The sequence below is a fragment of the Pleurodeles waltl genome, chromosome 1_1, assembly GCF_031143425.1.
Source record: "Pleurodeles waltl isolate 20211129_DDA chromosome 1_1, aPleWal1.hap1.20221129, whole genome shotgun sequence".
NCBI lineage: Eukaryota > Metazoa > Chordata > Amphibia > Caudata > Salamandridae > Pleurodeles > Pleurodeles waltl.
Genome location: NC_090436.1, coordinates 203460877 through 203477622, shown reverse-complemented (window position 1 = coordinate 203477622; position 16746 = coordinate 203460877). Strand labels below are relative to the sequence as shown.

The following is a 16746-nucleotide window of genomic DNA, read 5'->3' as shown; positions in this document are numbered from 1 at the left end:
TAACTGGACTTTTCTTGCCACATAAATTGAAAATGAAAAGTAAAACATTATTTGACATAAGCAAGCCGATTCAGAGTGCCATGGCCGCCATGAGCATGAGAGTGAAGGCAAGAACAAAAGGAAAAAGAAGTTCACTCACAGTCAAACATATCGGCAATTGTGCAATTATCCATGTAACAGGGACAGTCTGCAAGGCGGTAACAAAATAACCCCTAGGAGGGACAAACATAAAGCATTTACCAATGATAACAAAGGAATTTTGAAAGGCAAGCCCACAAACGAGTGTGGGTGACGGGTGTTTGGTGGGCGTGGTTAAAAGCCCACAATACTTACAACAGGTCAAAGCACTTGTATGCTCGACCTAATTAGTTACTATCTGCCATTTCCATATATTTCACTTTTATTTTATCCTGCATCAGTCACTGTGATCTTGAAGGCTGAAGCATTCTTAAGCTGGATGTAAAAAGAACAGTGTCTACTATAGGTAGAGTAGTTGATAGCGAAGTAGAAAATGAAATATAGACATGTAGAAAGGACGAGCACAAGGAGGACGGATGGTAAAACAGAAAGAGAAGAAAGAAAATGAGGTATATAGAGAAGGGAGATGGGGTACTAGAAAAAGCAGTTAAGAACAGTAGAGAGAACGAATGCAAGTGAGAGAGATTGTAATTATAAGTGCATTTATATACCGCTTAATAACCCGGACGAGGTGTTAAAGCGCTTTATGGCGAGTACAGTGTGGGAGAAAGGGAAACCAAAGAGCTAAAAAAAGAGGAGGGAAGGGAACGTGCAAAGAAAGAGGTTAACAGAGGCAAATACACACAGAGTTTTATTTTTTCCTGCAATAAGAAATCATCTGATGAGTCAGGAAAAATTATCAGCAGGACTGAGGTAAGGACAAAGAATACTTCACATTGGTTTTTTTTGCCTAAGAAAAAGTAGGAAGGCACAAGAGGGAGATGTCAGACCTTGCTCCAGAAGGGACAATAGCCTACAGTTTGAAAATTCACGGAATAATGGCAAGAGATAAAACACTTTTATACTCTAAGTCGGGAGGGAAGCAAGCAATGCCATTGCTGACTCCCCCAATCTCTTCTAGGTGGTCCAAAGAGAAGATATGGCCAAAGACACAACAAAAGTAGCTAACTAGGTGAACAAAATTAGAGTCTTGATGACACACCATCAGCTTCTCTCAGCCAATGACATATTGATGCCAACACAGACCCTGGCAGCCCATGCCACTGAACTTTATCTAGACAAAGGGTTGTCTCAACATATTCTTGAAAATTAAATGAGACCACGTTCCCCAGCAGCAAGCACATTATTGCTAAACACTGGCAGACTGTGTAACAATACAGTGGCTCCATTTTAAGATGTGCATTTTATGAGTAAGATTATGCCTTTTCATGATCGGAGATTTCTATCCTTCTGATATGAACTGCATTTCTAAACATTTGTGTTAATTCATACTTTGGCTGCCCACAGACTAAGACATTGGCATTTAGGGATTAAATGAATGAGAAGCGCACAATAGCTAAGTAGAGACAGGATCTGGAAAATGTCTTATTTCATACTATAATATGAAATAAAAACTCAGGCGCACTGGGCATGTTTGTTCGTTCAGATAACACTGCACAAAGAAGAAAAGAGTAATACCAGGTTCAGGCATGACTGCCATAGGGCAAGAAAAATAACAGATGTGGGCAAAAGAGAGCAATGTATCTTCGCTCCCAACAACCCACAAACTCTCACTGTGGAGTTAGAAGAAAATGTTTATTTCTGATGTTGGATGGAAGTCATAGTATGCATATAGATACCGGATTGAGCAGAGTTGGTAGACGCCTCCCTATTCTTTGCTCTCCACTTATTTTGTTGTTGTTTTTTTTTGTTTCTTCTGCTATTCAAATTTTAGTGCCTATAGCAGTCATTTACACTGATTATCAGGGCCTATTTACATTCTGTTACCTTAATCTAATGTTTTTAATAGTGCTGCATGCCATGCTTCTGCGCCATTCTGTGACTCTCCGGAGGGATGGAGGCGGAAAGATGCCCGATGGTACTGCACAAACAATGAGCAATGTGATGCTTCAGCGGTGCCATGGCGCATGATAAGTAATTTAGATGTAGATACCAACATTAAGTTGAGAGTTTGTGAAACTTTGTAGAGATACGGCCTACAGTACCAACTTACTTTTGAAGTAGTGAGCAGTGGAAAATGTCTGGACTTAGATATCAGACCAACTAAAGGGTGAAAAACATAGGCAAGTTTGGTCTGAGCTTAGCCAGCATCAAGGAAGTCTTTATTTAGCCGGAAGAATCCAGGCAGTAACTCAGAAGGAATAAATGTCTACGCACTTTGTTTATTCAATGTAGAAGACTTAATATTACTATTGAATTAATTAGACCTCGAGCCTCAAGATCATCACAGTCGAGTGTGAATTGGAAACCTTGTTTTCACCAGCCTACTCTCAATCGATAACAATCAAGAATGAGTGTGCTAACTAAGACTAGTAAAACAATAGTTCTTTCAAGATGCTTAACCCTCTAAGAAACTATCAACTACCATAGACCTTTTTTGACTTATTTTTTTTATTTGAATCACAAGACAAAAATATGAGAACAACAGAAGGCAGTTGTCCTCAGTGGCACACCAGTACCTTGGAAAGAAAACCAACTGATGAACTCATTTTTAGTCCACATCAGAAAAATGGGTAGGATACCATGAGCCATTATAGGACTGGCAAGCCCCTTCATGGAGCAGATGGTTTAGTCATATCACTATCTATCTCAGGTTTAAAGCAATCTCTAAGCAAGTGGATACAGCTCGCAGCTGTGTAAATGTACATGATACTCTGCTGTGGCCTTCTCATATCCACTGTGATCCCTAGCCTCAGATCATTCTGGGCGCTAGAAAAAGTATTAATTTAATATAACAAAATTTGCATAAGTGACTATTCGACTTTAAATATATTTCTACCTATATTGCCTAGTGCTAATAGCTAGAACATCTGCCACAATGGGAGATGAGATGCATAGCCTGCAACCCTAACCAAGGCAAGGAGCAGCCCAGCCTGACACAGCCCATGACTGCATCAGGCTATGCTGGGGTGAAAGCCAAATATCCTTGGAGTTTATGCTCAGTCCTGTCTGGCACAATGCTCTGTTTGTAGCTATTTACACTAGGATGCACAGGAAGAGAGGCTTCTGATGATCAGGATGCGTGATTTGTACAATAGCATGAAACACATAAGCTGTATACTCAGATAAAGGGCCCATTGCCCAAAGAGCCCATTGCATTGCTCTTAGTGAAGAAAAATGAATTGGTGGGCAACACTAATGCACATATCAGGTATAACTAAATCGTACTTCATTTATCATATCTGGCTAATAGTAAAACAGACATTCATTTGTAAAAAGTTATCTAGCATTCTGCATAGCAAAAGCTGTATGTCCGAGTTCTCGACCATAGGTCAGTAGCCATGGAGATCTGACATAACGTGCACAAAACACCTGCCCATGGTCAGAACTTGGAACAGGAATGAAAGGTGAGGAAAATCAACAAGAGAACCATTGTGTGCCATACAGAATTGCCACTCTTAACCCAATAGTAGTGGTCTACTATCTTACTCCAAAGTGTTCTAAAAGGAAACCAGCTGCAAACTGGATAAAAAGGCGAGCAAGTGAGAATGTGAGCAATAATACTGAGGATGGGAACTGCGCCATGACGTACACATAAACTTGGAAAGTGATCATTGTCTTTAGAAAGGTTCACAATGTCAAGATTCGTCACTGCATGACATCAGAGTATGAGGCCCTAGAGAAGACCCTGAAATTATGGCACATACTCATTTCCCGTTTACCAGATCAAGATGTGGTCAGAAGATATGGACCATTGCCAGGAACTACCTGTTTTACACCAGAATTGAAACTTACCTCTCAAGGTCGTTCTGTAACACTTCTCCTTCTAGAGGGACATGAGGCTATTGGGACATCCTTGTAACAGTCTATGCTTCAAAAAGGGGGAAAGAATGAAAATGCAAATGGATCGGCCTGGTGAATGGTGGTATAGGAAGGCCCTCATTCAGCACACATATGTATGAGGTGGCAGTCCAAGAGGCTGCACTATCGGTGGATCTTAAAGGTAAGTTTTGACCCGAAAAACCTAGGCCTGTGCTCTCCAATCAGGGGAAGTTTAGAAAATGAGGGAGGATAGGGAGCTTGTCCCAAGCACTTTGAAAGAAAGTTAAAAAGTACTATGCTCACTTAAGTATTTCTGTTACTAAAAACTAACTTTCCATTCCATTGTGGTGCCAATTACGATACCATAACAACATAAAATATAGCATAAATATGAATACATTAACTGTCTTACTAGAAGTTGGAAAGAGGAATGCAACGGGGATCTCTTCAATAATGCTCCACTCTGTCAAACATGCTCATATGAATTGTTCGCACATGATACCGGCTATCTTGAGGCATGTGACATGGTGACTGGGGCTCAGATAAGAACAGTACAAGTTCTCCTTTCTTTTACGCACAGAAATTAAATTTTCTAAGGATCAGATTGTTCCTTATGACAGCAAACAATCACAATCTTAAAGTGATAGTCAATTAACAACACACGCAAAACAAGCCACTGACTAATTTTAATCTATTGCCTCATTTGAACATTACCAGGAGAATATGTGCATTTACCAATGACAAACATTAAAAGAGCTTGTTGCAGTGAAAAAAAAGGTTGCTTTCTATATACAATGCATTTATGAGATAAATAATATAATGTGTGATGATACAGTGTACTTTTGAGATATACAAAATTCCTCAAGCATTGCTGTACAAGCACTTCCGTAGCAGGTGAAATGATACACCAAGCAGAAAACGGTAGGATGGGAGAGAGCAGTAGTCCTCCGGACGCAGTCAAAGCCAACTCTAAGTATATTTTTGAAGAATTGGTAATGATTTTTTTTTTCCTAACAAGACTGTTCTATTGGCATGGTTGGTTATTACATTTAATTAGGATTGTTACGTACATTCAATGGCTAAGTCTGGACTCTCCATAGCGGCCACTTTAGCATCTGAAACCCTCAATTCAGGTGTCCCGGTAATCACGTTTGCTGCTGCATTCATACCATAAAAAGTGTGAAGCCTTCAAAAAGACTCAGGATTTTCTCCTTAAACAAATTTCGTCAGGAAAATTCATCAGTGAAATGTGTGTAGGGAAAAGCTAAAATAGTCTGGGTTTTGCTGTTCAGGATAACCATGTTATTACCCATTACAACCAGTGGAGTTTAAAATAGGGAGATAATACTGTATCAGGCAGAAATCAAACACTGTGGTGGTGTTATTTTTTCAGCCAATTTTATCTCTATAGAATACTCCAGCTCTCATGGTGAGGACCTAAGAGACACCTGATGATATTTGGTTCAGACACTTAAAACAGAACTAGATACCCACTTCCTGCAGAGCTGGGTCAGTTAAACCATACATCAATGGCCCTAAGTTATCATAGTGTTTTCAAATGAATAACGATATCAACCTCAAAAGAAATGTGAAACACAATACCCGGCAAGCAGATAATCGCCCTATTCTCAGATTCAGAAAGGAACCTCAACTGTTCAGGTACATTTAATCCAGAACATATTCAAAAGCCGTAAATGATACACTTAGTAAAAGCTACTTTATCTACCACCGTCCTTAATGCCATGCATACCTCTTTACATAAAACAAAAAATGCCTAAGAGTCAGGTCCGCAATTCTCAAGATCCAGGAGTCATTTTAAATTCTTAGTTATGATCATCTTTTATAGTTTTTATATAGCACATACAAGGCCAGTAAGCATGAGTGCTTTACATAGTACCATCAACAGTGATTACAAAAAATGATGGCCGAATAACTGAGGAACTATACTACAAAAAGATCTACTAAGAACAAAGTACCACAAATATGTATACAAATAAATAATGCAATAATAAAGCTGTTGAGTTTCTAGACCCAAGACTTCAAGAAACCAAACCTTATGGAGCACAGCCCGAGAAAGACTGGGTTAGGGTGCATTTTTCTCTAGACTAACATGTTGAGTAAGAGGTGTCACAAATACAACCTTTGAGAGAGGTGCGTGAGTGTGTCAGCTTCTTGGTCTGGTAGTAAAAATGAGTAGAGTGCAGGATTTTGTGTACTAGACATGGAAACTTAAATGTGGATCTGCCCTGAATATGAAGCCAACTGTATAGGATGTGCATGACTGTGGTAGTATGGTCAATACAGTTGAGTCAATATCAGATAAAGCCTTATTGAGTGGAGACTATGAGATGAGTTTTGATGATACCAGAAAGAATGGCATTCTAATAGTCTACTCTAGAGACAGCCATGGTTTGGACTACATCTTTGTGCTCCTTTTCAGAAAGGTAAGGTTTAATCCTGATAAGTCTAAACTGCTGCTGCACATTGTTATCAAAGCTTTTGATGTGTATATGGAGGTCCACTCGGTTGTCAAGAGCAAAACTAAGATTTAACACTTTTAATATTGCTAGGATACAGTCTAGACAATGGTTCTTAACCTGTGGTCAGGGGACCCCTGACAGTCTGTGATGCCTACTAAGCTGGGGGGGAGGTCCAGGGACTTCTTATAAAACTAAAGAATAATATCAGAATAAAGTGTATATAAAGTAGCAAAATTGAAAATATTAAAACGTTCTGTAAATATGAAGAAATTTGAGATTAAAAATTAAGTTGGTATCTTCAGATTGATTTGTGGGAGCAGTACAAGTACATCAAACCGACTATAGTATGGCGAACTGAATTTAGAAAAGCGCCAACATTCTCATTAAACGTTTTGATTTTTTTTATATACTTGTTGGGAATTTAATTAAATAATTGAATAATTCATTGTGTGTATTTGTTTGATTGATGGTTGTTTCTGCATTTTTATGTACTGTTTTGTGGTTCAAATCATCCTAATTGCTTAGGCTGGGGGTCCCAGGATTCTAAATATGACTCAGTGGGGTCCATGGATTCCACTAATGATTCAGTGGGGGCCCCTGGATTCTACTAATGATTAAATGGGGGTTCTTAAAAGTCAGTCAAAAGCTTAAGAACCATTGATCTAGAATATTGGTGGATTCCAGCTTTTTGTGGACTTTTGTGGAAGAAGAAAGAAGCAAAGTACGTTGAAATTCCGTTCTGATTGAATTTAGAGTTCTATACAGTCAACCAGAACTGTATGTTGGCCTCGGCTGAAGTTAGCAGCCCAATGTTTCCTGGATAAGAAACCTTAAAATAAAGCTGGGTGTTATCTGCATAATGATGAACGGAAATACCAGACACTGTAATAATATCACACAGAGATTTGTGATATAGTTTGAAGAAAAGTGGGGGAAAATCGCTGAGTTATTAAAACAAGGTTTGAGAGAGAGAGATTAATTTTTATTTTTTTGGGGAACATAGGGTTTAATAGGCAAATCTACGGTTAGTATTAAAATGATTGTTCCTGTCAAAGGCGGACCAAATCCTAAAGGCTAATGAACTGATATGCAATGCCTATGGTGTTCTCCGGGATGGATGCAGCAGATGCTAGTCTAGCTCTTAAGTGGTTAAACTGGAATTAAATCGACATGGGAAGTTACTATTGCCTGAACATCCCATTAAAATGCATTGGACAAAAGGCAGGTTTTGGAGGTGTATCATTCTGTGACAGAGAGCTACACTAAAGTGCGAATGCCATAGCAGAACGAGGTGGTTTATTCCTTACAATTGACATAATTTCCTGAATTACTTCTGGCAGTCCTCTCAAATCCCATAAAAGAACAAAACTCAAAATGAATGAAAGAGAAGACATAAGAGAACATTTTTAAAACTTTTTTCCACATTTTTCTGAATCAGACAAAATAAGGTTGCATCCATTAACTTTTAACTTTAACTTAAAACCCCCACGTGCTAGTTTGTCAAACACTATCACTCTAATTCAAAACGTTTTTGTAGATAGGAAACAACATTTTTCAGTAAAATGATAAGTAACATTAAAACCAAAGTACGTAATCAGTTTAGACCAACATACATGGCACAGTGCTCATGCATGCACAGATGGCCTCCTTTTAGTTATAATCCTATCAGTGCATGCCAGGTCTGCTGAAGAATACAAAATCACATTCGCCAGGCAGTGTCTGTCTCCAAGTCCATGTAGGACTTATTAGTGTGAGAACTACATAAATATTTAAATGGAATTCTGACCACTTCCTAATAGCTACAAGTACATTCAAAGAGGAGTAGCATCAGAACACAAAGCTGACATCAGTAGGAGAAAAACACATATTTTTGGCCACTACCAATAAGTGTACTCGGATTTTAGCATTCATAATAAACCTAATGACAACAGTTACAATACACAGTCACAATCACTCGACTAGCTTTACAAATATAAAAATCCATCAAAACTGAGTGGAACAATCACGGCCCTCTTGAAAGAGGAGACTAACTAGCTGTATAGCACAAGAATTCACCATCGGGTAATCCATTCAGATTTTTGGGGACCTAATATGAACAAGCATTTGCAATACAATAGGTCTCGCATTTGCTCGAGTTAGAGCTATTAGCGTTGAAACTCATAACTGGATTTTTCTTGCCACGTAAACTGAAAAGAAAAAGTAAAACAGTTTCACATAAGCAAGCTGACGGCCACCATGAGCGTGAAGGAGACACACAAAAGGAAACAGAAGTTCGCTCGCAATCAAACATATCAGCAAAAGTTAATTTATCGATGTATACGGCAAAAGTGCAATTATCCATGTAACAGGGTTGACGTCATGCAAAGTGCTTCACTACTACCCAGCGAGATCGTGCTGTATGAGAAATAAAAAGAAAAAGTAGTCCATAAGCCATGCAGAAAATATGGAGCCTCGTATGTTTTCAGTAGCTAGCCGGTGCTCTCGAGGAGGGATAAACACAGGAAAAGGCATGATGTATGTATGCCTTTCACAAATTAAATTAAAAGAATTTTAAAAGGCAAGCCCAGTAACCAACGAAAGTGATGGGCGTGACATGGGCATGGTTAAAAGCCCACAGACAGATTACAACAGGGGCCAGAGCGCTTGTGCGCTCGACCCTAAAAGTGCAGTCCAAACCACGAGACACCAACAAAATTAAACCACCCAGAGTAAAATAACAAAAATCCTTCTGTTTCAAATATTCCCAACTTCACATTGTAACAGCTGGAAATGGGTGGTGACAGACAATCATTGAACTATAATACATATCCATTCCGGAATTATTTGCTCCAGTCACTATTTGAAACGTAACAAGAAAGCACAAAATTGATTTGAAACTTGTCTGCCTTGAGCTCATGCTTGGGGAATTAGATTACAAATTACAATACATGCAAATGTTTTCTCTCACAAAACAGGACTGCTCCATTGCTGAAATAGATAATCAAGAACGCCTACAATCAATTTCTTGAACATTTACCAAGACAAGCTTTACATTAGAGGAATTTTAGTCAAAGAGAGGTAAATGTTCAAACAGGAACATTCGATACTGCAGTGAAAATACGTGTGAACCAACAAAACATGTTATTTCGAACAACTGTAATAATACATGTGCATTCACACTCTTACTAGATAGCAAAGACCAGGTTATCAAATTTGATAGTATTGCCATTGTGCAGCCTAATTCACTTCAAAACTGCTGTTTCGCAGATTCCATGTCACAATATGTTATTGAGGTAAGAATAACTAGGACCATACTCATAAAGCCTATTTACTAAAAGCTGTATCTGACTGCAGGGATTAGAAAGAACAAAATGCAATAAATTATATCTCCAGATCTGCAGCGTGTTATAAGTTTTTTATTACTATTGTTGAGGAGAGTACCATTAGCCACTAAACGCCACACCTTCAGGCATGGCCCTCCTCCACACTCAATAACGGTGTTAAAAAGTGTATTGGATCCAGCATATCTCTAGCTCTCCGTGTATGTTTTGCGCCAATAAATCTTAATGTTGATCCCCCATGTTAAGTCCCATACAAAAAGTTGCTCTCCTATTAAAAAAAAGGCTGAATGGAATTACACCAAATTTGGCTAAAAGTTTGAAATTTACCCAGAAAGTGTTTTTTTGTGATTTGGTGACAATTTATTTAGCCGTTTTAGAGAAATTAGCATTGAAAGAAGGGCAAGGGTTAGGAATGAAGGGTTTAAAAGTTTAGAAATATTGGGGCGGTTGGTTCTGCTGGAGTGCCACAGCGCCAAAAAATAGGGCCTTCTGATTGGCGGAGAAAGCTTTTTCTTTCATGTGGACTGCACAATCTGAATGGCTGGCGGCAAGTATGAAAAAAATTATGCAAATGCCATTACAGGACTCGGCCCCTGTGCCTTCAAAACGTTTTCAAAAAGGATATAAAGGGCAGTTAATGGACACTCTGACCCTGCACATACTTATGAGGAGGACCCAGAAGTACCCCTCCACACTTAGCCGAGAATAAATTTAGAGAAGACAGCAGGCCCTGCAGCCAACTCCAGGCGATTATATATATATATATATATATACAGGGAGTGCAGAATTATTAGGCAAATGAGTATTTTGACCACATCATCCTCTTTATGCATGTTGTCTTACTCCAAGCTGTATAGGCTCGAAAGCCTACTACCAATTAAGCATATTAGGTGATGTGCATCTCTGTAATGAGAAGGGGTGTGGTCTAATGACATCAACACCCTATATCAGGTGTGCATAATTATTAGGCAACTTCCTTTCCTTTGGCAAAATGGGTCAAAAGAAGGACTTGACAGGCTCAGAAAAGTCAAAAATAGTGAGATATCTTGCAGAGGGATGCAGCACTCTTAAAATTGCAAAGCTTCTGAAGCGTGATCATCGAACAATCAAGCGTTTCATTCAAAATAGTCAACAGGGTCGCAAGAAGCGTGTGGAAAAACCAAGGCGCAAAATAACTGCCCATGAACTGAGAAAAGTCAAGCGTGCAGCTGCCACGATGCCACTTGCCACCAGTTTGGCCATATTTCAGAGCTGCAACATCACTGGAGTGCCCAAAAGCACAAGGTGTGCAATACTCAGAGACATGGCCAAGGAAAGAAAGGCTGAAAGACGACCACCACTGAACAAGACACACAAGCTGAAACGTCAAGACTGGGCCAAGAAATATCTCAAGACTGATTTTTCTAAGGTTTTATGGACTGATGAAATGAGAGTGAGTCTTGATGGGCCAGATGGATGGGCCCGTGGCTGGATTGGTAAAGGGCAGAGAGCTCCAGTCCGACTCAGACGCCAGCAAGGTGAAGGTGGAGTACTGGTTTGGGCTGGTATCATCAAAGATGAGCTTGTGGGGCCTTTTCGGGTTGAGGATGGAGTCAAGCTCAACTCCCAGTCCTACTGCCAGTTCCTGGAAGACACCTTCTTCAAGCAGTGGTACAGGAAGAAGTCTGCATCCTTCAAGAAAAACATGATTTTCATGCAGGACAATGCTCCATCACACGCGTCCAAGTACTCCACAGCGTGGCTGGCAAGAAAGGGTATAAAAGAAGGAAATCTAATGACATGGCCTCCTTGTTCACCTGATCTGAACCCCATTGAGAACCTGTGGTCCATCATCAAATGTGAGATTTACAAGGAGGGAAAACAGTACACCTCTCTGAACAGTGTCTGGGAGGCTGTGGTTGCTGCTGCACGCAATGTTGATGGTGAACAGATCAAAACACTGACAGAATCCATGGATGGCAGGCTTTTGAGTGTCCTTGCAAAGAAAGGTGGCTATATTGGTCACTGATTTGTTTTTGTTTTGTTTTTGAATGTCAGAAATGTATATTTGTGAATGTTGAGATGTTATATTGGTTTCACTGGTAATAATAAATAATTGAAATGGGTATATATATTTTTTTGTTAAGTTGCCTAATAATTATGCACAGTGATAGTCACCTGCACACACAGATATCCCCCTAACATAGCTAAAACTAAAAACAAACAAAAAACTACTTCCAAAAATATTCAGCTTTGATATTAATGAGTTTTTTGGGTTCATTGAGAACATGGATGTTGTTCAATAATAAAATTAATCCTCAAAAATACAACTTGCCTAATAATTCTGCACTCCCTGTATATATATATATAAAATGACATGGAAATGAAAGTCTGTCGAGCACAAAAGTAAAATAAAAATGTGGAAATGAACCAGAGTGTGCTGCCATTATCTGTGACCTCCGTGTGGCTTGTGAAGTGATACTGTGCCACATATGAGAGATTATGGTGATATATATATACACACACACCTTTTTTTTTTTTTTTATCGTTCATAAATCAGAAATGGTGCACACAAACTTCCGGCGCTAGTGGTAGGAGGTAGACCAATCATCCTCAAATTATAATTCCAAGGAAAGAAAACACTGCACTCCGTTTTTCCTGAAAAATTCAGTGTTTAATCCACGCCAACAAACACCAACACGTCTCAACTCCAAAGAGTCTTGTTCATGGCTGGTGAGCCCTTTTTCGATAGTCATTAAATACTACTACCACAGTGAGCCCATAATGAGGCATTCTGGGACATGCAGTTCGACAAATTAAAAAAAGACACAATGGAGAGTCAAGAAAGAAACTTAAATGTCATACTAATTCAACCATGCCCAGTAGGTGAAACCATATTCAATTCCAATAACACTCTTACATATACTGTACGATCTAATTACATACAAATTGCAATGTGTCTCTGCATAAAAATAAAAAAAGTTTGCAATGTTCAACAAACCATAAATCAACCACTTACGAGTCTTGTTTGTATATATAATTCACATTGTGTATATATCTTTCTATATGACCATCAGTGTGAACAGTAATAAATTATGGCTTAGTATCATCTTATCTTTTTAGTTCTGCACGGCTCTGTAAATACAAGTCATACTTTCTGCATATTCACTGAAATGTATTCATTTATTCTGCACATCCCCAACTCAAAGATAAAACCAAACCTCTTTTCTTCTGAAAAAATAAGTAGCTATTTTTAAAGCATTTAGGTACTTGTCAAATTCAGAAAAACTTGACGCAGTCAGTTTTAGGCTTTTTCACATGTATGATGTCTTTCATTCATAGACGGGAATGATAACGTGCAAACAAACGAACGCAATTGAACCAATGTAACTCTTCAACATTGTTCACCAAGCTTCACAAGGCAAGAACATGAGGTTTCCAGAGGATTATTCCTGGACGTGATATACTTTGGTCAGCATTTGCCTAGGCGAGAGGCAAAATATGATCAGCAAATGTCCTAACGAAAATGGAAAGTAATCCTAACTAAAACTATGCAACAAGTGTTTTGATAAATCCACCACAATAACTTATATTTCCAGTCCACCAATATGTCCATATTTATGAAAGGAAGTTGTATACCTGCAATCCACCACTGTGGGTCACAAGGTGTCGGCATTCCTTATGCAGCCACCCGGTGCAGAGAAATGATCACACAGGTAAAAAGAGTAAGGTGAGCAGGAAACCCTTCCACATAGCAGGGGGGAGGGGTTGCGGGTGGGGGTGGGTGTGTGTGTGTGTGAGAGAGAGAGAGAGAGAGAGAGAGAGATTGAGATTGTCTTGGGAGATCCTTCCTGGTCAAGGCCTTAACTCTTCCCCGGTGCAAGTCCACACTGTGGAAGTTATTCCAAGGTTGCCAGGTCTAGGATTGCACTTAAAGCAAGAAATGAATTATTTTGCGTCGACATCTCCCTTTCTCCAACCAGAGGCCTGGAACAACATGCTTTACTTGTAACGTATATTTCGTCACACATCTTTCCAAAATAAAAGTCTGCTGCACCACTAATATATTGACTATTTTTACCTCCTTATAGTCTGTGTAAAACATTTTCCCATTATTTATATATTTTCCTTCCGTCTACAAATGTTAATCTCCGGAAAATAGAGGCAATTTGTTCTTCGGAAAAACATGTAATAATCTCTCATTTATTTCTTTTTTATGGCAGCCCGCTAAAAATACCTTGGGCATGGCCTCCGAAACGTCCTGGCATGTTATGCCATAATTATTAGATAAACAGACCAAAAATAAATGTCTAGCGCTGTGCTTTCTCGAAATAACTTCAAAAAAATGTCCAACATATTTCAATAGGAAGCCAAGGACACAGACATTCTTGGGAATGAGACATTGTTTAAGACTTTAATATTGTTGTTAACGCTCACACGAGCCTACCCATGTTTAACTGAGGTCCAGGGGTTTGTGGGCGAGAGGGTCCAGACCCTTCAAAATACCGATTCACCCTTACAGTTTCAGCATCCGGGAAGAATTAATAAACAGCTAAGTATATATTTTTTCTGCAGAAACACATTTAAAACGCTATATTTTATAGGACAGATTTCGGTTTAAGGCAAATAGAAGAGACCTGTGGGTCAGGCCCTGTAAGAAATCAGCTGCCAGGTGTTCCCTCTGGCTTTCGACTCCACCACCAAGACATAGGGTTTGGGAAACGTCCAGCCGCCAACGTCCTATGTCAGGACGTACAGAAACAAACCACAGGACACGGATTGTCCCCTCAGAGGGCTGCACAGCACTCACTTGTGGCCTCCAGCCCTGCCGGAAGCCAGGTGTAAACATTCTGCAGACACAAAACCCAGAGCGGGCTAGGAGGTGGTTGCATGCATGCATGCAGGCCCTGTAGTTCATTAACCTGCCTACTTACTACCGCGGGGGAGTACAGTGCAAACCACGCGCCTTAAAGGAGTCAGCCAGACGGTGAGTCACCGGTACTTACGTCACTTTTCCTGAACTTTGCTTTTAAGCTCTTCATGCTCGTCCCGTTCACGTCCTCGCCGCCTCAGAAGTAAATACAGCATCTACAGCCTGCAAAGAAAAACACGAAAGGGCACGTTATCGCCGACCAGTGCGGAGAGTTCAAGCTTGTGTCTCTCAAAGTGCCCAAGCTTCAATTAGATGTGCATAAATTAAACAGAATTCCTCTCGTGAAGTGGGTTTCTTATAAATGTTTAACTGTTTTACTCAGACGCTCGTCTTTACGAGCCGGGCTCCTCTCATTGAGCTGCAGGGCCGTTGCAGATGTGTGTGGGGCAGGGCTGTCACTTCAGTACCAGGCAAGCTTGAAAATGGCTAACCCTCTGGCCTCCGACCCAGGGCCACTGGGATTGTGTTTCGGTGGAGGACCAAAGAATGTTGCAAAGTGGACTAAGTTATGCGGCTACAAAAGGGAAGTTATGTTGTGTAACCTGGCTCATTTTGTGTCATTAGTCATTTTTTCCACACGTTGACACTGTTAATGTCGTCTGTACAAAGGTTTCGCCGCATTAGTACCGACTTAACACCCAAATCCAGCAATAAGTAGGATAGGTCAACCTTTGTGTTGCCCTTCCACTGAATGTCAACAACAGTGTTGTTGCATTTTAGTAACCTTCTAATCCATTGAGCAAAAACAAATTTTTTGTTGTAATTTGCAGATGATACAGAAGATGATGGAGTGTGCAGGTTATGCGGCATGTCCACAATTATGTGGAAAAGGCAGCAGCCTCCAAAATCTCATAATTTCAGTGGCCCTGTTCCTAACCCAGAATTAAATCAAATATACTTCGGTGCTCTCAGTATAAATACACACCCAATTTTGTAGATGCAAATCCATGCTTCTAGTGTAGAACTGAATGAAATAAATGGCTGAAGAATGCATTAAAAGGCAAGAAACACATTTTAAATGTTTCTTTCTACAGCTTAGAACAAGCATGAAAGTAACACATTACATTACTTAACACAACATGTAGTTTAAATGAGTAAAGACCATAATTTGTGGAGGTGGTGGGTACCCACACTCATTTTTTGTGACTGAGACTTAGGACCGGATCTAATGTTTGGCAGATGGGATACTCCAACACCAACGCATCGGCTATCCCATCTGCATTTTCACAACTGCCTTAGAATATAATGCACTTGTAATACAGCAGATCGGATACCAGATTGGATATCTCAAACATTTGTGATGGAGTAATCAGTCTGCCAAACTAAATCAGTCCCTTAGTATTCATCATCAGACTTTGACCCAGAGCAATAAAGAGAAAGGAGGAGGAAGAGAAAGATAAAAAAAACAGTGACAAAGGAAGGAAGCAAGTTTAACAAGCATTTGCAATGCAATAGGTCTCGCTTTTTCTTGAGTTAGAGCTATTAGCATTGTAAATTCATACCTGGACTTCCCTTGCCACATAAATTGGTCAACCCTGCCTCATAATTTCATCTTTTCCTGCCATATAATTCCAGTGGCCCAGCATTTAACTAAAGCACTTCCATTTACCTTCTTCCGCTATCTTAAAACATTTACAATTAGCATATAAACCTTTATCAGAAAAACTTTTGGCATTAGAGTGTAATGCTCAAAACACCATAACAAAAATATCATTTGGGACGGATTGGAGAGTGAAAGGAAAGAGGGAGTCGGGGGCAAAGATGGAGAGGACAAGTTGCATAGTAACGGTGTCATTGGCCCTGGAGAAAGAAAAGATAATGGTTGACTGGAATTTCGGTAGGAAAATAGAGCAGTAATTAGAGTTGAGTGAGGTCCAAAGGTTCCTGGGCCCTAGTGCCATTGCACTTGTTGCTCCACTGATAAATAGGCCTCAGGGGAGAAAGCAGATGAGGCAGAAAAAGAGAAGCAAAAGGAATACAACAGACAACAGGAAAAAAAGAGAAGGGGTCGCAAAGAAGTAAAAAAATGAAGGGAAAGAAAGAATGAGAAAATGAAAACAGAGAAGAAATAGAG

The 16746-nt window shown here is 39.7% G+C and overlaps 1 protein-coding gene across 2 annotated transcripts in view; it reads right to left on the bottom strand.

The window, feature by feature from the left end:
- Positions 1–16746, bottom strand: part of RAI14 (retinoic acid induced 14) — a 362553-nt gene that overhangs the window by 305835 nt on the left and 39972 nt on the right. For both annotated transcript variants that reach the window (XM_069220646.1, XM_069220638.1), the window contains exon 2: positions 14746–14834. In XM_069220646.1, coding sequence (XP_069076747.1) covers positions 14746–14781 — 36 coding nt within the window. In that variant the 5' untranslated portion in view covers positions 14782–14834. The remainder of the gene's footprint in view (positions 1–14745; positions 14835–16746) is intronic.